We start from the raw sequence: 23,080 nt of genomic DNA, 5'->3' as shown, positions 1-23,080 counted from the left end.
CCCTCTTCCCCTAGCCTTATGCCTCTATCCCACCATAGTGTGGACCGTGCCACACCCTCAACATAGGCCATGTGGGGAGTGGCTGCCTCTGCCTCAGGGTCATTCTCCCACCACAGAGAGGGCAACCCATCCACACCCAGCTCCTTGCCCTTGGGGACCAGCCAGGAACCTCTCCGAGCTGAAGCAGGTCCTGGAGACGAGTGCCAGATGATGCAGTCAAAGGCTCTGAAGCTCTCCTGCCCATCTTTCCTCATTCTCTGACTGGAGGCTGCTCTCACTGTCTCCAGCTGCTCTCAATGGCTTTCAGGTGTGCCAGGTTGTTCAGGGGCAACCACAGCCTTGAGTCTGGCCAAGGAGGTGATTAAACAGCTCAGCTTCTCCAAAAAAAAGAATGTACCCTTGATAGGATGTGATGAATATGGTACTTTACCTCCATGATCTTCCTTCCCAAAACACATGACTGCAGCCTAATTATGAGAAAAACATCAGACAAATTCCCATAGGAGGGCATCCTACAATATGCCTGGCCAGTATTCATCAAAACTATCAAGGTCATAAAAAACAAGGAACAGATGAGAAACTGTCATAGCCAAGAGAAGCGTAAGGAGACAACTAAATGTAATATGGTATCCTGCATGGGTTTCTGGAGCAGGAAAAGGTCTGGTAATAATAATAATAATAATTAATAATAATGGGATAAAAGCACCTCCACGCCCTTCAGGCTGCTTTAGGAAATAATGAGGAAGTTTTTCTTAGTTCTTTTGTTTTCCGACTTTCATCCTTTCGGAACACTTACATTGCACCCAGGGCTCCTCGGAGCTTATCCTCTTCACATCCTGCCCGCGTTTCCCAGGGCTCTGTCCCCCATGGGCCAAGGTGATTTCATCCGCTCTCACCGCTTCAGTCACTACCTTTCTTCTGGCGACTTCCAAATCTCGTCTAGTTCAGATCACTGTCCATCCAACTCTCTATTACACAGCGCCCCCTAGACGTCCAATTCAGTATGTCTAAGCCCAACCCTGACTCTTCCTGAACCCGCTTCTCTCATTTCTCCTGTCACTCACGGCGCGGACAGAGAGACACCTGGGCACCACCCCTGACTTCTCTTTCTCACGGCTCCCTGACAGTGGGTCCCTAAATTCTGCCACACCTCCTGCGTAGAGCCTCTTGCCCTGTGTCCTCCTCCCCATCCCCGCTGCCGGGCCCTCAACGCCTGTGGGCTCCCTGCCTCAGGGGTTCCCACTTCCCTACCTACGTCTTTCCTCGCTTCATTCCTTTCTTTCTTTTGCGTCTCTCTAGCAGAAATTGACATGGGACAATGTAGCTTCTCTCGGGTCTCCATCAGGCAGTTCCATGGCTTGCCGTCAGTGGTGATCGTGATCCCTCACCACGAATTCCTTTCTCTATCTTGAGGCGTGTGTGTGTTCAAGGTGTTTACACATTTTGTTTGAGACAATCACTAGGAATTAGTGACTGAGTTACCACAGTCTATCTAAAAATGTAACATAGTAAGGGGACGAAGCCCATTTTAATGGCACTAGCCATTAACGCAAGTTTTCTGTGTAGTGCCATTAACGCAAGTTTTCTGTATTCAGAAGGAACTAAGTAAATGACTCAAGAAATACCTTCGAAAGGCGTGACGGGAAGAGCTGACATAAGTTGACAGCAGAACCCAATCAACTTAAGACCTGAAAGAGAGGAGATAATGAGGAAACTTTAAACAGCGAAAGGAAAGAAAAGGGAGACTAGAAAATGCTGCTTCCGGCCATTTATTGCCCGAGGATGCAAAAAAAAAAAAAACTCCTCCGTCCCGTCGAGCCAGCCAGGAGTCGAACCTGGAATCTTCTGATCCGTAGTCAGACGCGTTATCCATTGCGCCACTGGCCCTGAGACGATTTCGCTCGGCTCAGTAATGATACTTCAAGCTTATATTGCAGGGTTTCATGGGACGTGTAGTCCCTCAAGGGAGTTCTGTAGCTACGTGAAGCATTCTGGGAGATTGAAGTTCGTCAGGAATCAGACCCGGAGATTGGTGGATCTGCAGGAGCCATGCCTTACGTCACTGTGCCGCCCGCGGATTGGCGGGAAGAGCCACTCCTCACCCCTCCGCCTCTTGGTCGGGAGCTGTGAGAGACGCTCTGGTTGTTAAGGCAACTCGTCCCGCCTTCTGGGGACCTTTTTCGGCTTTGCGATTGGCTGTTAGTACGAAGGAATCCTGGCGTGTACAGCGCGAGGGGAAAGATGGCGGCGATGGCGGTCGGAGGTGCTGGTGGTAGCCGCGTGTCCAGCGGGAGGGACCTGAATTGCGTTCCCGAAATAGCTGACACACTGGGGGCTGTGGCCAAGCAGGGGTGAGGGCTGTACCTCAGCGAGCGGAATGCGGAGCCCAAGCTCGGGGACGGAGAAGGGCAGGCTACTCATCCCCCAGAGGCAGGAATAAGGGGGTTGGATAGGATGAGGGCGGGAGAAATTATTACTCTCTGAATGGGAGAAGCCTCGGCCCCAGGAACGTGACAAAAGAAACTTGTGGTGGGGGGGGAAGAGGGGGCGCGTGTGGTAACTGACTTCAAAAGTCGGGGGGGAGTTGTGTGGTAAACTCAAAAAGGGGACCTACAGTCGATTCTCCAGGGCCCCATAGGTCGAGATTGTTGTCTGGGGGTGGAAGGAAGTGTTAGGGGACAGGGGAGAGAAGAGGTTAATCTGGAGGGGAGAGGCATGGGCAGTACTGGGGCAAATCTGGGATGTGACAGTCCTGGAAAGCCAGTGACACCAGAGTAGAAAGAATTCTATTTGGCATGAATTTCTGTCTTTTCTCCTTACTCATCTTTTCCATGGCTGTTTTTGGGGAGAAGTTGAAACATAGTGCAGTGGAAGTGATATGCCCCAACGTGGGCAGAACTCAGCAGCCCAGTGGGGTGACTGATGGCAGCTGAAAGGGCTGTGCAAAATCAAGATAGCCTAAAGCCAGTTTCTTGGGCACTGCTGGGCACTGCTGCTTTCTCTACATGATTCTGGGTCTGTCGTGGTTGTAGGTTTGATTTCCTCTGCATGCCTGTCTTCCACCCGCGTTTCAAGAGGGAGTTCACTCAGGAACCTGCTAAGAATCGGCCCGGCCCCCAGACACGATCAGACCTACTGCTGTCAGGAAGGGGTAGGGACCATCCCATATGCCCCTTAATTATTAGAGGCAGTAGCAACTTCTACTGTATTAGGGCCCTCATTCTTCTCCTTTTCTGACTTGGACATATTGGTTAGTCTCTGGGATACAGATAACTTTTTTTTCTCCTTGCTTACTTGTTAAAAACGTTAGTTCCCTACTCTGTATCAGGCTTTCCCATGTCTGTGGTGGAAAAAGTCTTTGTCTTTCATCTCTACTCTCTATTCCCTGCTAAGAACTAGAAATTGAACAAGTAAGTGCTAAACCTCATTCAGTCTTTGTCTTTCTTGGGTGGGGGAGTGCAGACTGGAATACGCTCATTGTGGGAAAGCTTTCTCCATGGATTCGTCCAGACTCAAAAGTGGAGAAGATCCGCAGGAATTCCGAGGCGGTAAGACTGACCTCTCTACTGGATCTTTCTAAAGATTAGGTCTATAACTAAGATGGGTGCGGAGAGTGGTTCTTTATACCCCCATAACTTGGTAAGACAACTGATATAATGCAATTAAAGCTATTTGGTTGTTAGCTTTTAAACTTTTCCTCTTGATCTCTATTCCAGGCCATGTTACAGGAGCTGAATTTTGGGGCCTATCTGGGTCTTCCAGCTTTCCTTCTTCCCCTTAATCAGGAAGATAACACAAATCTGGCCAGAGTTTTGACCAACCACATCCACACTGGCCACCACTCCTCCATGGTATGGCCAAGGGGCTTCTTTCCTGCTGCATATTGTGGTAGTCAGGCTATGCTGGGTACCTTCTTGTGCCTAGCTGTTAAGTGAAGGATGCATTTGGCAGAATTTAAATGTCAGTATTGCCCCCCCCCAATCTAAAAGTGGTATGCTGAGAGTTTCAAAACATAGAATGTATTATTTCCAGAAATTTAAAGTTGAAATAAAAGACATGGCAGATATTTACATAAGGATATCTATAAGATACAGTCATGGGTCACTTAATGATGGGGATACAGTCTGAGAAAGATACATTCTGAGAGATGTGTCGTTAGGCGATTAGGCTGTGCAGACATCATGTACTTACACAAACCTAGGTGGTATAGCCTACTACACATTTAGGCTATATGGTATAGCCTATTGCTCCGACCACCATTTATATATGGTCTGTCACTGACCGAAACATCATTCTGCAGGACATGCATACATACATAATTGAGAAAAACATATAAAGGGATTAACTTGAGGTCTGGATCAAGATCTTTTTAATTGGGGGAAGATTTCTGAACCCAATGAGTTTGAAAGAGAGTTCTAAAAGGGTACCTGTTAATGTGCAGTTCTGGATGCGGGTACCCTTGGTGGCACCAGAAGACCTGAGAGATGATATAATTGAGAATGCACCAACTACACATACAGAGGAATACAGTGGGGAGGAAAAGACGTGGATGTGGTATGCCTCCCTTTGCTGCTATACCAGGGCAAGGGGTAGGGTGAAGGGAAGTACAGGGTGGATCCTGTAGGGAGTCTCCTTGATTTATGGTGATTGATGGGCTGTATATATATATTTAAATGTATTTCTCTGTATTTGACTGTGGACAGGTGGCACAACTTCCGAACTTTGTGTGACTATAGCAAGAGGATTGCAGTGGGTAAGTCCACAAGGCTCTTGGAATAGGCATCCCTTCCCTAACGTCCTATGAATAAGATCAGGAGTTTTGTGTGTACTAAGTAATTTTGTTACTTTCCCTGTGCCTCAGTCTGCCTTGCACAAAGGAGCAAGGAAGGGCTTCTTGCCTGGCAGTGGTTGATAGGTCTTTTTCTTCCTTGTGTAGCTCTTGAAATTGGGGCTGACCTCCCATCTAATCACGTCATTGATCGTTGGCTTGGGGAACCCATCAAAGCAGCCATTCTTCCCACCAGCATTTTCCTGACCAATAAGAAGGGATTTCCTGTTCTTTCTAAGATGCACCAGAGGCTGATCTTCCGGCTTCTCAAGGTGGGTGGTAAAAGGGTTCTAAAGGTGGTTCAGCTATACCTCTTGCCTTATTCATATATGTATGATGCTTTTTTCCTGTGGGGCTGACTCTTCTCAGGTTTCTGGAGAGCAGTTTCAGCAAAGTTGGGGATCTTGAGAGCAAAAAGGCACATGTCAGTAGGAGTCCCAGAAACCTTTCAAAAGAAACCAGACCTCATGGGAAATTTGTAGGTTTCCTTTAGGAAGTTACACCAAGAATTTATGGGGCCCTTTGAGCCAGGATAATGCTTATATGGCATAAGAGAGCTTTATAAGTTTGTTGAAGCCTTATGCTGCTTTGGTTAGTATTGGGGTGGACACTGGAAAGCTGTTGGTCTGGGCCTTATTTTATGCTAGGGCTCCTTGGCCATAAACTATAATATCCCTGAATTTAGTGTGAGGACTGTGTCTGATGGTCTGACTTCTCTCCCAGTTGGAGGTGCAGTTCATTATCACAGGCACCAACCACCACTCAGAAAAGGAGTTCTGCTCCTACCTCCAGTACTTGGAATACTTAAGCCAGAACCGCCCTCCACCCAATGCCTATGAACTCTTTGCCAAGGGCTATGAAGACTATCTTCAGTCTCCGCTCCAGGTGAGTCTGGAATACACTGAGAGGAGGGAAGCAGGGGCAGAAAATGTTTCTTGAGAGTAGGTGCTCCAGAATTCTACCAAAGCTTAGGAATGACTGGGAAGTTTTTTTTTTTTTCTTTTAAAAGATGACTGGTAAGGGGATCTTAATCCTTGACTTCGTGTTGTCAGCACCACGCTCTCGCAAGTGAGCGAACCGCCCATCCCTATATAGGGATCTGAACCCATGGCCTTGGTGTTATCAGCACCACACTCTCCCAAGTGAGCAAACCGCCCATCCCTATATAGGGATGGGCGGTTTGCTCACTTGGGAGAGTGTGGTGCTGATAACACCAAGGCCATGGGTTCAGATCCCTATATAGGGATGGGCGGTTTGCTCACTTGGGAGAGTGTGGTGCTGATAACACCAAGGCCATGGGTTCAGATCCCTATATAGGGATCTGAACCCATGGCCTTGGTGTTATCAGCACCACACTCTCCCAAGTGAGCCACAGGCCCTTGAAGTTTTTGACATTCTCGTGCATTGACCCTTAACAGAAATTGGCTAACTTACTTTGTCTTTTTCCTTTCATTCATCAGCCACTGATGGACAATCTGGAATCTCAGACATACGAAGTATTTGAAAAAGACCCCATCAAATACTCTCAGTACCAACAGGTACAGTGTGGGGCCCAGGCTAATTAAAGCATAGGGCCAGGATGACCTGGGTGAGAATAGGATTATAGCCATGAGGTCTTTTCTCCTTCCCCCAGGCCATCTATAAATGTCTGCTAGACCGAGTACCAGAAGAGGAGAAGGATACCAGTGTCCAGTGAGTGCCTTCCCTATAATCCTGGGGACTTGCATACCTACTTCTCTATATGCTTAGTCTGTTTGACTCTTCCTCTTTCTTTCTTAGGGTACTGATGGTGCTGGGAGCAGGCCGGGGTCCCCTGGTAAATGCTTCCCTGCGGGCAGCCAAGCAGGCTGACCGACGGATAAAGCTGTATGCCGTGGAGAAGAACCCAAATGCTGTGGTGACGTGAGTAGCAACCTGCTTGCTGGGAAGTTTGTCCGTGCTACTGATTTCCTTAACATTTCTCCTCACCTGTATCATCTCTGTTTCAGGTTAGAGAATTGGCAGTTTGAAGAATGGGGAAGCCAGGTGACAGTAGTCTCATCAGACATGAGGGAATGGGTGGCTCCAGAGAAAGCAGACATCATTGTCAGTGAGCTTCTGGGCTCCTTCGCTGATAATGAACTGTCACCCGAGTGCCTGGATGGAGCCCAGCATTTCCTAAGAGGTGCCTCCAGGTTGGGGTGTATAAGAGGGGTGATGGTGGGTGGGGCAGCAACCTGGGAGGAGGTTACAGGGTTTAGGAAATGGTGGGTTGGGCTTGGATCAGATCATGAGTTTGAGAACTGTTGCTTCACTGCCTCTGTGCCCTTAACAAATGAAGTCATCTCTCTGAACCTCAGTGTTCACATCTGTAAAATGAGGGGAGTGGGCTAGAGCAGAGATTCTTTACCTTTAAGGTCTGTGGACTCCCTGAGCTGATGTAATATGTACCTTGGGCTTAGCTTTCATCAGGAACTTTTGTGGGGCTTCGTGACCCCACAAAAGTTAAGAACCACCAGATTAGAATATTTTATGTTCCTTCAGTTTTAATCTTGTGTGACTCTGTAAATTAACCTAGAAGTGTAATTCTCCATGACAGGAGTTGGGAGCAGGCAGGCCTAGGAATGACAGTATTGAGCTGCCTCTTCCTGCCATGGTCTGTTTCGATGTGGGAGGTTTGAGCGTTTGTTTAGCATAGACACAACATTTCCCTCCCTCTGGAATTAATATGGCCCTCCTGCTATGCAGATGATGGCGTGAGCATCCCTGGGGAGTACACTTCCTTTCTGGCTCCCATCTCCTCCTCCAAGCTGTACAATGAGGTCCGAGCTTGTCGGGAAAAGGACCGTGATCCTGAGGTAAAGAGACACTCTGTTCTAGAAAGAAGTGGTACTCTATTTTTATTATTTTTTTTAGTTTTTTAGACCAAACAATTTTTATTTTCAGAAACAACTTTAGGGCCGGCCCGTGGCTCACTCGGGAGAGTGCAGTGCTGATAACACCAAGGCCACGGGTTCGGATTCTAAATAGGGATGGCTGGTTAGCTCACTTGGGAGAGCGTGGTGCTGACAACACCAAGCCAAGGGCTAAGATCCCCTTACCGGTCATCTTTTAAAAAACAAACAAACAAACAAACAAACAAACAAACAAAAAACCCCCTACTTTATTCATGACACATATATGCAAAAACAAAAACAACTCCCACCCCCTGGATGAGCTAAAAAGATAAACAAATTCCAGCTCCCACCTCCCTATTCAGGAAGTGGCACTCTTTAGTCCTCTTCTTTTTCGGTATTAGAATTAACCATTTTCTTCCAGTGGAGAAGAAGAGGTAAAGGAGAAGTTGGAGATGGGGGAAAAGTGGTTGAAGTGAAATTGTTTTTATCCTTTTCTGGTGTCCCTGAGGCTTGAGCTTTTTCCCCTGGGGAAGTAGGTATCTCTTTCCTATCTTTTCTCTCTTTCTCACACTGAACAGGCTCAGTTTGAGATGCCTTATGTGGTACGGCTGCACAACTTCCACCAGCTGTCTGCGCCCCAACCCTGTTTCACCTTTAGCCATCCCAACAGAGGTAGGTTCCTGCATGGCTGTCCTCTGACTGGAGAGGTGTGAGCTCACCCTCCTGCTTTCTTCCCCTGCTGCCTAAGTCTGCCCTGTTTAGGCTTCCCTTCCTGGGTCTTGCTCATGCTTTACCAGGTTGTCTAGGGTTTTTGGCCCCTCTTCACCCACATAAGTCTTTCTTTCCTGACAGATCCTATGATTGACAACAATCGTTACTGTACCTTGGAATTTCCCATAGAGGTGAACACAGTACTGCATGGCTTTGCAGGCTACTTTGAGACTGTGCTTTATCAGGACATCACTCTCAGTGAGTATCTGAAGCAGTGGATGGCAGGGTTATGAGGGTGTGCTGCCCGGGCAGCTTAGATACATGTCTCATTTAGATTCATGGGGAGCCCAGGAGTCAGTGAATGGAGATCTTTGAGTACTTGTTTCTGTGATCACAGAAGAGACCCTCTTTAACCTAGGCAAAAGGCACAGTCATGGAGACCTCAGTTTTTTCATTATTTTGTCTACACAGGTATCCGTCCAGAGACTCACTCTCCTGGGATGTTCTCATGGTTTCCCATCCTCTTCCCCATTAAGGTAGGCATCACCTCTAAGATTATGTAGGTTAAGAAGTAACTTTTGCCATTGGTGTTCTGCCCCTTTCCTTTTCCCAGGAACATGGCTATAACCCATGTTCTACTGCTGTCACATGCTCTTGGATCCTGGCTGTAGGTGTTGGGATTACCTACAGTGGCTTTCTACCTGACTTCCCCACATCTACTGTTGCTACTCTTCTGTCCTTTCTCTACCTTGAGCAAAAGTCATCTTTTAAAAACTCAAATCTGGGCCGGCCCCGTGGCTCACTCGGGAGAGTGCGGTGCTGATAACGCCAAGGCCATGGGTTCGGATCCTATATAGGGATGGCCGGTTTGCTCACTGGCTGAGCGTGGTGCTGACAACACCAAGCTAAGGGTTGAGATCCCCTTACCGGTCATCTTTTAAAAAAAAAAAAACAACTCAAATCTGATCTTATCTCTTTGTTGCTAAAAACCCTTCAGTGCCTTCCCACTTCCTTAGGATAAAGGTCTGAATCTGGAACATTGCTTTTAAGACTTAGTATGGTCTAGTTTTTGCCTGCCTCTTCAGCTACTGTCCGCTTGCTTACTTTGCTTCAGCCATATGGGCCTTTTTTTGGTTCCTCTAATAACCCATCTTCATTCCTGCCTCAGGCTTTCACACCTCTTTTTTTCCTGTAAACTTTTTGCTCATCTCTTCACCCAGCTAACTTATCTTCCAGGTCTCCTTAAACATTTCTATTGTCAAACTTTCCCTGACCTCCTAGACTACGTTAGCATTCCTTTTTTTTTTTTTTTTTGGTGGCTGTCTGGTAGGGGGATCCAAACCCTTTCATAGGTGCTTTCATAGTACCCTGTACATGTTCACAACACTCCATACTTTTGATTGTTCAATGTCTTATTGTTCAGTGTTCTGACAGACTTCAAATAAGCTTCAGGAGGGTTGGAACAGTCTTTCATGTTTATCATTTCAGCTCCACACCTCCCTTAATACATTGCCATATAAAATTCATTGGCTCTGCACTGAACCTCCCTCTCTTTCTTCTTACAGCAGCCCATTACTGTGCGTGAAGGCCAGACCATCTGTGTGCGTTTCTGGCGATGCAGCAATTCCAAGAAGGTGTGGTATGAGTGGGCTGTGACGGCACCAGTCTGTTCTGCTATTCACAACCCCACAGGCCGCTCATACACCATCGGCCTCTAGCCGTGTGTGCAAGCGTCCAGAGCTTTGGAAGCAGCTTCAGGTTCTGCTCCTATAGCACAGAAGGTGCAGTGCATCTATGGGCAGTGATTCTTCTTGCCCACCAGAGAGGAGCATTTCAGTCTACCTTCCTATGTTACATCAAGGGATAAGAATTAATTGCCGGGCTCAGGCGACCAATCTGTAAAGAATTTAAGCCAGGGCATGAGAAATTAGTGCTGGATCTGAAGCTACACCAATAGGCACTCACCCTGGAATAACCCTGAGAACATGTGGTTTGAACAAATTTTCAGCCCTTTCTCTGCTCTTCTCTGTTCCTGTTTTGATGGTTTTGTGTAAGAGGAAATACAAATAAAGTTATGGCTCTTTCCTGCTCTACCTGCTGCTCCCTGCCTCTGTTTTCCCACAGCTCACTTAGACCCAAACATATTCAGATCTATACCCTGATCGTATCCAAGACCTGAAGGGGCCTAGCTTTACTCCCTACTTAGGAAGCTGAGTGGCAACTCTTGGACTCCTGGATATGGGCCTTTCTGACCAGCTACAATGAGCTCTTGTCCATTAGGATCTGTGGTTATGCTTTTCTGTGGGGAGGCATAGAATTTGCCACCTTGGAGAAAGATGGGATAGGGAGTGAAGCTAGCTACCCATCTGTCTTCCTGAGCCACTGCACTTGCCAGCTCCTGTACCTCTTGAAGGAAAAACTGGAAGCCATCCAGGCTTCTCCAGCAAGAAGCCACCCATTTTGTTTGAATACAGTTGCAGGATTAGAGTTTGAAGTCCTAAAAGATCATTGAGTCCAATTTTCCATTTCACAGAGGGGGAATTTGAAATCAGTACAATGATGTAGTGTTAGCATCCAAATGAGAACTGGAACTCAGGTCCTGACTCTGGCCCTCTTCTCTCCGTGTTATAACCAGCTACATTTTGGGTAGCTACATTAGGCAACAAGTCTCTGGTGGTCCTGGAAGTACTCGGAAAGTGAGGATGGACATCAGTTCCTTCTTTCTGGTTAGAGGGCTAAGTACTGCTGCACCCAAGGAGTCACCTCAGAAACTGTGGCAGGTTAACCTCTGCAGTGGGAGGTGTGTGGGGCACTGATTTGAACTGAAGGTATGTGACCTGTGGGACCGGGCGATGACATGGCAAAGTGTGGAAGGAGACAAAACTGGCAAGACCTGTGTTTCCCAGGTCCCAAGCACTGAAGTAAGGAGGTCTTTAGTTAGGCGGTCGGGAGGGTTATGTAGACGACGGGCTCAGAACAGTCGTGTGGAGTCTGGCATCCCCGACATGAAACAAACACAGTTGCAATCCACAAAGGGGTTCCGGGGAACACCGACGTTACCCTCTCAGCAAGTCAAAGTAGGGAAAGTCAAGGACGTCTATCGTACCCCCACCTTGGCTGCGGCTGGCCGGCTGGCCTAGCCAGCGTCAGCACCGTGACCGAGACCGAAGAGTCCTTCACCCCGGCTCTCGATCCCTTCTCCCCGCCTTCCGCAAGTCTTTTAACCAATGACAGAGTGATGGGCGGCTACCAAAGGACGCTTCCAGTTTCATGCGTCTCTGAGAGATTAGCCAATCAACGGGAACTTGATGGTTGCTAAGAGACATTTGAGTCTGGCTCCACCCATACTTAGGATTTTAGCGAATGAAAACCTGTACTTTGGCCTGCTGCCGCGATACCAGTGAGATTAGTTCAACCGCCTGTGTTTCAGCGCATGCGCAGATTGGGGAAGGTTCTGGAAGACGGCGGAGCTTCCGCCATTTTGAGAGGAGAGGAGTAGCTCCTACTTCAGTGCTTCTTTTACTCTTGGAAATAGCCGAGCTTCGCGCCTCCCAACACACCGAAAGGAACGGAGAGAACCGGGATCCCCCTGCGGGGACCCGGAACTGGTGAGAAACCCTGAAACCCCTTACCCCCGCGACGTCACTTAAGCGTGACGTTGCCGCACGGCGCTTCCCCCTGACGTCACAGGCAGAAAATGGCGTCATGAACAGAATCAGACAAACTTAAAAATTAAGGAAAAGTACTTTTTGGTTTATTTTGATCTGGAGTGTTCGCTACCTAAATGTAGCCAACTGGCATGCTTTTGGAGATCGGCACCCTCGTGGCTATATTTTATACGGGTAAAGATGCAGTTTCACGGATCCCAGTAACTTGATTCTCTTTCCAGGTCCCAGCAGCCATGACACTTAGGGTCGCCCGTTCTGGGGAGGGAGCATTGAACCTCCATGGCCTTAGAGGACATTTATGATCGGTTTTCAGTCATTGGTGCCACCACTCAGAGGGTGATAAGGGAAGTGAGATTTCTTCCTCAATCCCCAGTATTTTGAAGACTGGAGTTCACTATATTGGTCTTTGTGAACTTTTCCCTTTTTAATTTTTCTGACCACGTAATTCAGTAAATATATGGTGAGGCCACATAGGAGAATTGAGCGGGGGGACACTGGCTCTCGCAGAGTTGGTGCCAATCGGTTTTTTATAGGACTATTTTTTAAAGCGTAGCCGTGGCTCGTTACACAATATGTAAGGGTAGTTCTTCAAGAAATATTTTTATCTTTCTCACTGTTCCTGTTCTTAATTAAGCTGCCTTCAGTTTGGAGGTGTTTGTGCCTCTCAGTCACCGGACCCAGGAGATGGCGCTAGCATCACCCCTGGGACTACAGTGTTTGGTGAATTCTTCCTGCGCTGGGCTGACAGTGGTTCATCACTCTCCTCTGCCTCTTCAGTAGTGGGGTTTACTTGCTGGCTTGGGTCTTGACTGTGCTATGCCAAGGTCCAGTCATTGCCTTGATTGTGAGCCTCTAATGCAGGGGTGGAAGCAAGCTATAGTGTATATGTGGATGGATTGAATGGACCTTGACCTGTAAATTAGGACACGGTCAGAGTTTGAAAACTGTCAACCTAGGACTGGCCAGTTAGCTCACTTGGGAGAGCCTGGTGCTGGTAACATCAAGGATAAGGGTTCAGATCGCCCTCTCGCCCAGCCGCCAAAATAAGTAAATGAAAACTAACAACCTCTGAAAATGGAGTGTTTGACACTTTACTGCTTTTAGGACATCTAGTAACACCCACTAAACGCAGTGAGATTGCAAGTTTTGAAATAGAGTGCTGTGTTGTATATGTGCCTAGGTTCATTAATTAGTTTCTTCATATTTATATAGAAGTTCATTTATAGAGGATTGTCTACGTAAGTGAAAGTTTTTGTGTGTTAGTTACCCCCACCTTGTGTGCTAGCACTCAACAATGAGTTTTTTTTTTTTTTTTTCTTTGCCCCTAGCCATTACAGGGATCCAAACTCTTGACCTAGGTGTTATAATACCGCGCTGTAATCAATCAGTGTAGCTAACCAGCCAGCCCAACAGTGAGCAGTTATTGAAATCAGAAGCATTTCATTTGGAGAAGAAAAGGCAGATAAAAAAAAAAAAAAAAAAAAAAAAATGTTATAACAATTAGAAAATTGGTGTGGACTTGGCAGCCAAAATGACTGAAAGGAACAGTTTGAGAATCAAAAACTTTTATTTTTAGAACCATTTTTCCACAGTGGACCAGATTGTATATATTACAGTTAGTCTGGTTCCTGATATTTTGAAGCATATACTTTACATGGCACAGATATAGAAGCCTCACAATAGGTGTGACTAATGGTACTGATTCTTTTGATAAACGTATCAAAACATTCATGTTCAGTGAGTGTATATTTAAAAGGCATCTTGATATGCTGTGTACTTTAATTTCCTTCACTGTTAAGTTATAGGGGGAGGGATGGCAAAAAAAGATTAAGTTATAAGCCACATGAGAGAGGTAACCTGATATAATGGATAGAACATTAGACTTAGAGTTAGAAGACCTCTCTAATCAAGAATTAACTCCTCCATTTGAACTGTGACTTTGGATAGTTCACAAAACCTCAGTTTTTAAAATCTTTGAATGGATTAATTATTATCTGCCTGAAACCTGTATTACCTTTGATTGCTAAATAAATGTAAGGTGTTATTATTGTAAAAGATTGAGTTCACTGGTTTTTAGACATATCTATTTGATTTTGGTTTGATTTCCATCATAAGCCTTAAATTTGGCTCCGAGTAATTTTTTATCTTTCCAAGAATAGTTTCTGTAATGTGCTTAGCACAGTGCTTAGCCGTTGTAGGTACTATAAATGATAGGTGTAATTCTCACACTTACTAAATCATCAAATTGGTTTATGGGCTCTGAGGACAACCAGGGCAGCATCTTTGGATAGCTCATTAGCTGTTTTAAAGATGACAAAGCCCTTGTGGATATGGAAAGTCTGATTATGATAGCCTCCTTGCATAGAAATTCCACAGATTAGTTGGGTTTTTTTTTTGGTTTTTTTGCAGCATCATTGAGATATATATAATGGGCTTACAGTAAAACTGTACACGTTAAAAGTGTACAATTTAATGTGTTTTGGTATGTGTAAATATCCATGAATCCATCACTCCTCCAAATTTTCTCATGCCCTTTTTTAATCCTTTCCTCCTGGTCCCTCCATGCCTGCTCCTGTCCCTAGGTAGCCACTGATGTGCTTTCTGTGACTAGTTTGCATTTTCTAAAGTTTTATATACATGGAATCATTCAGTGCTTACTCTTTTTGTGTCTGGTTTCTTTCACTCAGCATAATTATTTTCAGATTCATCCATGTTGTGTGTATTGATAATTCCAGACCAGTAATTTTTGAATAACTTATTGATTTTGTCTGGTGTTTTCTGTTTTTCTTATTTAACAGACCTGTGGTGGACAGACTGGGGAAAGACAATTGCTAGATGTGAAAGGTTAAGGGAGGCAAGAAGTTTTACCCTGTTTGCCATACAGAAAGGTTTCAAAGTGGGATTGGTTAAGCCTGTCTTTATCATAATATTTCTGAGTTATCTAAACTCTAGTTGGTATTGGACAGAAAATGCTTAGTGATAAGGCCCTAATTATTGGTGTTTGGTTATGTGGGGAAGAGCTTAGGGCAAATTTTTATCATTCTGGTGTTGTTTTGTCTTCTTATTTTTAGTCTTCAACTTTTTATTGGAAATATGTGCTTATTTTTTACAATTTAAGTTTAAATCAGTTATTTATTCAGAATTTTGAACAGTAGAATGGAAACACAGTGTCCATTGTGAAGTGAATAGTAATTTTAAGTACCAGCATTTTCTCTTCACAGGATGGCATCTGTATTGTATTTTCTCTCTACCTAGGTTTTCAATTTCTTTCTAGACCCTTGGCCATTTCTAAGTCACCAAGTAGAACTAGTTCAGATCTTTAAGGTAACCAGCATTTTCTCTTCACAGGATGGCATCTGTATTGTATTTTCTCTCTACCTAGGTTTTCAGTTTCTTTCTAGACCCTTGGCCATTTCTAAGTCACCAAGTAGAACTAGTTCAGATCTTTAAGGTACAAAAATAAACCCAGGGTAACAGGCAGCCGGTAAGATCCCTTTGGAGTTCAAGAAACAGAACTGTATATCCTGAAATCTGTTTCTTGGAGGGGGAAGGGAATGTATGGTACTGGAAGGGGAGGAAAAATATAAATCAGGTTCTTATATATCGATATCCTCTCCTCAGATCTGACACGATGGCATCTGATGACTTTGATATAGTGATTGAGGCCATGCTGGAAGCTCCCTATAAAAAAGAGGAGGTAATATTCCCCACCTCACTCCTGGAATTGTTTAATAAGAAAGAACAGTTGTGGATCATCAGTTTCAACATTTTGTGAATCCTCTTTCCCTGCTTGTTTATTATGTACGGTGACTATTCATAAAAGGTATAGTCTTAGTAAGCTTTGCTGGGACCCATACTCAAGGGCCATACTTTTAGAGAGGACCCCAAAAAAGCAGGGGTGGGCACATAACACGGTGGTGGTAACGTGTGCTTTGCTTGTAACTCTCAGTGACAGCAATAGAAAGTCAGTGTAACTCAGGCCTAGTGACAATATCTCATTCTCCTGGGAAATGCATGTCAGTGGAACAGATGTTGGGTAGCCGAAGTTTGACATCAAAATCTGTCATTCTGATTTCTTCCTTTTGCATAGTTTCCTCTTATTCCCTTTGATAGAAGATCCAGGTGCTCAAAAACTGGCTAGATAATTGAGAACTTTGATTTCTTTCTTGTCCACCTTTGTTCTTTTTGCCCAATGGAATCTGTGTGCCTGCTACCTTGTACCTTGTGATATTTTCCTGGCGAACTCCTCAGGATGAGCAGCAAAAGAAAGAGGTTAAAAAGGACAGTCCTAGCAATACCACCAATAGCACCGGCAACAATGGCAGTGGTACCAGTGGGAGCAGCACCACTGGGGAGACAAGCAAGTGAGTGTGGGGTGAAGAAATGGGTTGGCAGCTTGGGGAAGGGTAACAACTGCATCCATTGGAGAAACAGCCAGAACTAAGAGGTGGTCGCTCTTAAGACTGCTGACTTGTAGTAATAATTCCACTGGGTCATGGGAATAAGGGTCACTTGGTTTAATGATGTTCTAGTCTTCACTTCCCAGTGTACATTTGTGGATCATTTCTAGCATTGATACATTTCATTTGAATAATATTAGCAAGAGGACCCCTGATTTGGAAACACAAGATTTTGCTTGGCTTGGGGGGAGAAATGGCCGCTTCTGATGCCTGACATCATTCAGAGCTGTGTGTAAGTAAGTGTCGTGCAGTTGATGAGAACTAGTGCCAGATCATCTTCTAAGCTTTGGTCTTTTGATGCTTTCTGGTTCACCTTGAACTTCCTGTCATTCTTTTTCTGTGGGAGAGAGAATGAAACCTCAGTAGTAAGAATTTACGCTGTTTCACAGGAAGAAGGGGAGTCGGAGCCATAGTAGAAGCAAGGATAGGAAGCACAGGTTAGTAATTCTGGGGGCTGTTGGGTCTTGGGAATTATCATAAATGGAAAGATACCAGAGTAGGCTATAAGTTAAAGGCCAAAAGAGGTTTGTTTGGTCTTTTAAAAACTTAAAAGTCATTTCCATCTGTAGCCATAGTCGAGACCGGGATCGGCATAGACGAAGAAATAGTCGGAGCCGAAGTCGGGATCGGCAGCGCCGTCATCGCAGCCGTAGCTGGGATCGTCGACATAGTAGTGAGTCAAGAAATCGGGACCGGCGTCGTGAGGATCGTGTTCGCTACAGGAGTCCTCCACTTGCCACTGGGTATCACCTTTTGCTAATATGATCACCTTTGTATAGTAATCTGGGTAAAACAACAAGTGCCCTGTGGACCCTGCCTTAGGGTGCTTATAACCCATCGTGATAGGCAGGATACTCAGTCACTGAATGGGTGGTATTTAGAATTCCCATGTGAGATGAGGTGTTGGAGTCTGGTTTTCTCATGATGGAAGACCCAGCATTGGTTTCACTTTTGTTTTTCTCTATTCCTTAGGCGTAGATATGGACACAGTAAGAGTCCTCATTTCAGAGAGAAGAGCCCAGTCAGGTGAGCTGATAATGAACACTTTTTTAGGGATTGTGAGGTGTTTGCTTGAGCCAAACTGCAGGAATGTGTAGTACTTTAGTGTTAGCTGGAGAAAAAGTGATCAATTATTGGGAGGGGTGGCCTTAACACATTTTACTTTCCAGGGAGCCTGTTGATAATCTGAGTCCTGAGGAGCGTGATGCCCGCACAGTTTTCTGTATGCAGTTAGCTGCCCGCATTCGGCCTCGAGATCTGGAAGAATTTTTCTCTGCTGTTGGCAAGGTACCCTCTCACCTTAGTTTTCTTCTGAGTAGCCTATCTTCTGTTTATCTCCCTTTATGCCCAACTCAGGATTTCTTTTGTGCCCTGGATAGGTTCGTGATGTGCGTATCATCTCAGATCGGAATTCACGTCGTTCTAAGGGCATTGCCTACGTAGAATTCTGTGAAATCCAATCTGTGCCACTGGCCATCGGGCTGACTGGGCAACGGCTGCTTGGAGTGCCTATCATTGTACAGGCCTCACAGGTAAGCAGGTTGAGAAATTGACATAAAACAAGATTGCAGGATGTGGAGGGGTTGGACATGGGTCACGACATATCATTTCTTTCTTCCCTAGGCTGAGAAAAACCGACTGGCAGCCATGGCCAACAACCTGCAGAAGGGCAGTGGTGGACCAATGCGCCTTTATGTGGGCTCCCTGCACTTCAATATCACTGAGGACATGCTCCGGGGCATCTTTGAGCCTTTTGGTAAAGTGAGTAGAAAGTGAGGGAAACCTCTGAAGAGAGCTGAAAAAAGTGGGGACGGTTCTGTTTGGCCATGATTAACCCACTGCATACATCATAATGGGCATTATGGGTCCATTCTGTGAAAGTTAGGCTCCATTCTATTCATGCTGCTCAGTAGACAGATAAGTCAGACACAGTGAAATCAAATAATAGGCTCCAAATTAAGTAATATTGGGAAAAGTGTTCATCTCTTTTTGAAAGAAGATTTGGAGAGATGTAATTTGTCAACTATAGAAGGTTAGAGGTATTTAGAGTAATCTGGACAGGAAAGATCAAAGGTGTGGGCTAGTCAAAGGATTATTAATAATTCTTTCTTATTCTACTACAGATTGATAATATTGTCCTGATGAAGGACTCAGATACAGGTCGCTCTAAAGGTTATGGTTTCATTACGGTGAGTCTCTAATCTTTTAATTTTTAAATTTCACTTTGGGTTTGTCCACTTGTCTGATTTTGCAGCTTAGCTTCATCCTCCTCCTTTAGGAACTGTCTAAATGACCCATAAACCCTGGTGCCTGAAGCTTGGACTAGCCTTCTGTCCCTTGAGATGAGTGCATTGCTTGAGATCTTGGCTTTGCTCCTACACTCTGTCAGTGGCCCTGGTATGGGGGTGTCCAGGAGTTCAACCAGCTTCCCTGGTGCTGCAACTTGCTCTTTGGGTAATAGTAATGATTCCAGGCTGCAGCTAAAAGGTTGGGGGCATGAGGAGGTTAGATAAGGGGTTTTAAAGACATGCTTTATGGATTTGGTGTATTCTCATGATAGGGTGGGAATAGGAAGTTATACTGCCCTTTGGCTCTACCTCATTTGAAGCAGTTTCTCCATTAAGAAAGATCTTTGTGATAAAATAGCATTATAGGGAGAGTAAGGAGGCTACCTAATAGTGGGCAAGTTTCAAATTTTCTTCACACTCCTAAAAAAATTATTTCTAATTCCTGTAACTGGTTCTTCTAACCCTATGTGACTTCAGGCTGAGAACTGGCTGCCAGACATAAAGTCTGATAGATGTTTACATTCTCTGGGCTTAATCCAAACAGCATACACCCCCACAGTTGCCCACAGTATTGTAGGTTGTGTCCTACCATGGGAATTGCTCCCTGAGAACTGGCTGCCAGACATAAAGTCTGATAGATGTTTACATTCTCTGGGCTTAATCCAAGCAGCATACACCCCCACAGTTGCCCACAGTATTGTAGGTTGTGTCCTACCATGGGAATTGCTCACCTCAAAAGTATCCAGTAGAAGCAGGCCACCTACATCACCTGCCCAGAAACTGCCGGTACCACGTGCCAGGCCCTAGGGCATGTGATACCAGAGTAAACAAAGCCAGCTGTAGTGTTGATGATTCTGTGGTAGCTAGTGACCTCTTCTAAGTAAGCTCTCTTTGTGACTCAGATGTGGAAAGGCTTCTCTGGAGCCTTTCTGTCACTGTGTTGCTGCTTTTTAGGTCAACAACCTTGACAAAGAAACAGCAGACTGGGAGTCCCTTTTTACACAGGGGTGCTGCTGGTGCTGCTGATGAGAAGAACTAGAGAGTAGAGGGCCTCTGGTCAGCAAGTCACTTTAATCAGCAGCACTGGTGTGTATGTGGGCTGTGGGTGCTGTCTTGTTCTCAGCACTAGGGTATGTTTCCTCCCAAGCCTGGGCTCTGGCTTTCCAGAGTTTAGTACTTGACTGAGAACTAAAACTTACTAGTCCTAAGAGCTGAGTTAAAAGCCCAGAAGCCTTGTCTCTCAGCCTGTCTTACTTCCATTTTTATATGCACATTTGTGAAACAGCCTGTCAGACTAGATTCCCTACAGATAGTAGACTTTTTACGTTGTTAGATTCTTAGTGGAAGATTGAAAAGTGACTGCCATTGAATCAGCTGGAAAAGGTCCTTTTCAGAGAACCATTTTGGGACATTGGGGATATTAAGTCACATTCCCTGGGAAAGAAAAGTTTATACCACAGTGAGCATGGAATATTCCTGGGATAGTAGAACTAAGGAGTGTTCATGGGGCTTTAAGACCATATCTGTGGCCAGGAGATGACTAACATGGCTTGGGTTTCTCATAGTTCTCTGACTCTGAGTGTGCCCGGCGGGCCCTGGAACAGTTGAATGGCTTTGAGCTTGCTGGTCGACCTATGAGGGTTGGCCATGTGACTGAGCGACCGGATGGTAGCACAGATATCACTTTTCCTGATGGGGACCAGGAACTGGATATGGGAGCAGCAGGTGGACATTTGCAGCTCATGGCCAAACTGACAGAAGGTAGAGTATCTCTGCAGGGTGAAAAACATGGGGATGGATTTTAGATCTAGGGTTGGGACTTAACTCCAGCTTTTCTTCTCCTTTTAGGCTCTGGAATCCAGCTGCCAACCACAGCTGCTGCTGCTGCTGCTGCTGCCGCTGCTGCTGCTCAAGCTGCCGCCTTGCAACTGAATGGACCGGTTCCCTTGGGGGCCCTAAACCCAGCGGCTCTGACTGGTAGATTTGGACTCGGGAAAGGGAGAGAAGGGTTAGGGCCTGGAAAGAAGGAATGCTCTGTACTAGCTCACTCACTCTGCCTCTCTTTATTCTAGCTCTGAGTCCTGCCCTGAACCTCGCCTCCCAGGCAATCGCCTCCCAGTGCTTCCAGCTCTCCAGCCTCTTTACGCCCCAGACCATGTGAGTCTCCGGGCCTACCTTATTTTAGTCTTTGGTTATTCTCTTTTTTTTTTTGGCTGCCCATTTATCTCCTCTTCTTGCCATAGGTAAATCAGTGGCTCAGCACACTGCCTCCCTGTGCATCTGGGTCCTGCCACTCCCTTCTCCACATCTACTCTTCCACGGCCCCATCTCTCCATTTTGTGGACCAAGCCATCCTGAGGGCATGACATTGACTCTGGGGGATTTGGGGCCACACTTAGATACCAAGAAGAGCTCCTGCCCATGGCCCCACTGGGAATGGGCTCCGCTGAGCAAAACCCGCAGTTGAAGAGAACAGAATCTATGCCTACATTGAATATCTGTTTATCCATGTGTATGGTCTCCTAAGATGACTACCTTGCCCTTTCCAACCACCTCGTAGAGATTCCTTGATACCTCCCCCATTGGGAAGGCCACAGGGCATTAACTGAGGAAACTGACCTCTCTTCTTTTCCTATCCCATTACCTTGGTCAAGGAATCTGTCAAGGAAACCTTTAGGACCTCTGAGTCAAGAGGACTTTGAAGTTTGAGGGAGTGAACCTTGAAGGTGCTGGCTTTATGCTACAGGGGCCCTGGAAGATAGCACAGATAAGTGCATTGTGAAGCCTACCTTAGACCTCTGCTTGGTGCAGCTTGAGACCAGAACTACTGCAGGCTTAGCATTTTGCTGGGAGGTGTGGGAGTGATGTATCCTGCCAGACATTTTGGATATCTTAGAGGCTTTCAGGAGGTTAGTAAAAGGTGGGGGTACCTTTCCAATATCTTGCATCTTCCTTTGTATCCTCGTCCTTCCTCCCAGGTCCTCTCTTTGGCCCAGGATGGGAGCATGGAGGAAGTTTGCTACTCTCCACCACTTCCTGTTTGCCAATACTGTGGTCTCAAAGCCGCTCCTATTCCCTACCTGGGCACATGTGAGCCCTTCTCACTGGATTTTATACCCTTGTGTCTGTGTACATAAATATATATATATAAACTTTGTATAAAAGGCAAGCCCACTTGATGTGGCGGCTGCTGTCCATATGTGTGTGGTCTCAGTCAGTTGGTGTGTCTGTCTATGTTAACTTCTCTTGAGCCCAAACTATGATGGTTCTAGAGATATAAAAGATTCATGACATCACTGTGTTTTCGTTCATTTTTATTTTTATTTTGTTTTATTTAACCTTTAGAAAGAAAAATGGACCAAAGGTTCACACTTGTGTGGGGTTCCCATCTGTACCTGCATTATACCCACGGCCTCATGGTCTCCTTTCTGCATCTGTCTTCATCTTAACTATGTCCATATCTACTTGCCCACTGGAAAGACTTCCAGGCTCCTCCTCTGTGCTGAAAGACAAATCTTGTCTTTCCACCAGATGGCAGTGTGACAGTAGCACATTCTGCGCCTTCCTTTAGGGGTGTTTCCACTTGAGGAGCTTACCAAGTACCAGAGAAGCCACCTAAGCTCACCATTCTTACCCTATTGGCCTCTGTACCTACCTTTGACCGTCTTTGTAGTAGAAATCCCAGTCTAATACCCAAAAGGGTTTGGGCGTTATGTATCAGGGCTTTCCCAACCTGATACTATTATTCCTCAATGTCAGTCCCCTCAACTTTTTCTTTCCACATGGCTCTTTCTGGGATAATACAGGTCTGGGACCAGTGAATTCCGGGGATCTGAGTATCCCAGGAATAGCCCTGCTAAAGAGGAGGTGCACCTTCCTCTGCCTGCTTTGTTAGGGATGGGAAAGAGCCTGGCTTCCAAGCCTGGGGACCAAGGGAAAGGAGAAGGCCTGAATTTCAGGGGCAGTGCTCTGTGGGGCTCCTCCATTCTCCACTGATCTCTATAGCAACAGAATGCTAAGACTTTATTATGCTAAAAATATGCATAATTGCTGTTAGGTTTTAATCTGTCAGTTCAGACTTCTAAGCAGGTGATGGTTTTGTGGTGACATTAGGCTAAGGGGTTGCTTTTAACATTAAATCATTGAGTACTTGAGGCCTGTTTGTGTCATAAAAGGCCACTGGGACTCTGAACTAGCTCCTGATTGTTCCAGGCCTGTGGTCTTACCTGCTGCTCCTGTGCTCTTTGAT

At 45.7% G+C, this 23,080-nt stretch overlaps 2 protein-coding genes and 1 non-coding gene across 8 annotated transcripts; 2 read left to right on the top strand and 1 right to left on the bottom strand.

Moving 5' to 3' along the window:
* Positions 1 to 1,814: 1,814 nt before the first annotated feature.
* TRNAR-ACG lies at positions 1,815 to 1,887 on the bottom strand. Its single transcript has one exon. It is a non-coding gene; the product is annotated as a tRNA-Arg (tRNA).
* Positions 1,888 to 2,002: 115 nt separating this feature from the next.
* PRMT5 (protein arginine methyltransferase 5) lies at positions 2,003 to 10,508 on the top strand. Of its 3 annotated transcripts, XM_008566557.1 has the most exons (17): positions 2,003 to 2,351; positions 3,033 to 3,151; positions 3,463 to 3,548; positions 3,717 to 3,851; positions 4,442 to 4,554; positions 4,704 to 4,753; positions 4,937 to 5,100; positions 5,552 to 5,713; positions 6,289 to 6,366; positions 6,462 to 6,520; positions 6,608 to 6,730; positions 6,817 to 6,992; positions 7,556 to 7,665; positions 8,283 to 8,376; positions 8,557 to 8,673; positions 8,887 to 8,951; positions 9,981 to 10,508. In XM_008566557.1, the coding sequence occupies exons 1-17, from the start codon at positions 2,242 to 2,244 to the stop codon at positions 10,131 to 10,133; spliced, it is 1,914 nt and encodes a 637-aa protein (XP_008564779.1). In that variant the 5' UTR covers positions 2,003 to 2,241; the 3' UTR covers positions 10,134 to 10,508. The 3 variants fall into 3 exon arrangements, with proteins under 3 accessions (XP_008564779.1, XP_008564780.1, XP_008564781.1); XM_008566558.1 differs by lacking the exon at positions 3,717 to 3,851 and having other exon boundaries at positions 2,218 to 2,351; XM_008566559.1 differs by lacking the exon at positions 3,033 to 3,151 and having other exon boundaries at positions 2,266 to 2,351.
* A 1,427-nt stretch (positions 10,509 to 11,935) lies between these two features.
* On the top strand, positions 11,936 to 22,127 carry RBM23 (RNA binding motif protein 23). 4 transcript variants are annotated; one of them, XM_008566553.1, is made up of 14 exons: positions 11,936 to 12,023; positions 15,705 to 15,780; positions 16,335 to 16,447; positions 16,933 to 16,980; positions 17,113 to 17,286; positions 17,516 to 17,569; positions 17,713 to 17,830; positions 17,923 to 18,075; positions 18,167 to 18,304; positions 18,667 to 18,732; positions 20,397 to 20,592; positions 20,680 to 20,808; positions 20,904 to 20,988; positions 21,075 to 22,127. In XM_008566553.1, the coding sequence occupies exons 2-14, from the start codon at positions 15,715 to 15,717 to the stop codon at positions 21,076 to 21,078; spliced, it is 1,344 nt and encodes a 447-aa protein (XP_008564775.1). In that variant the 5' UTR covers positions 11,936 to 12,023; positions 15,705 to 15,714; the 3' UTR covers positions 21,079 to 22,127. The 4 variants fall into 4 exon arrangements, with proteins under 4 accessions (XP_008564775.1, XP_008564777.1, XP_008564776.1 ...); XM_008566555.1 differs by lacking the exon at positions 16,933 to 16,980; XM_008566554.1 differs by lacking the exon at positions 21,075 to 22,127 and having other exon boundaries at positions 20,904 to 20,992.
* Positions 22,128 to 23,080: the final 953 nt, after the last annotated feature.

This window comes from Galeopterus variegatus, unplaced genomic scaffold (assembly GCF_000696425.1).
Source record: "Galeopterus variegatus unplaced genomic scaffold, G_variegatus-3.0.2 Scaffold253, whole genome shotgun sequence".
Classification (NCBI taxonomy): Eukaryota; Metazoa; Chordata; class Mammalia; order Dermoptera; family Cynocephalidae; genus Galeopterus; species Galeopterus variegatus.
Note: the sequence above shows the minus strand (reverse complement) of the source record. Positions and strands in the feature narration are given on the sequence as shown.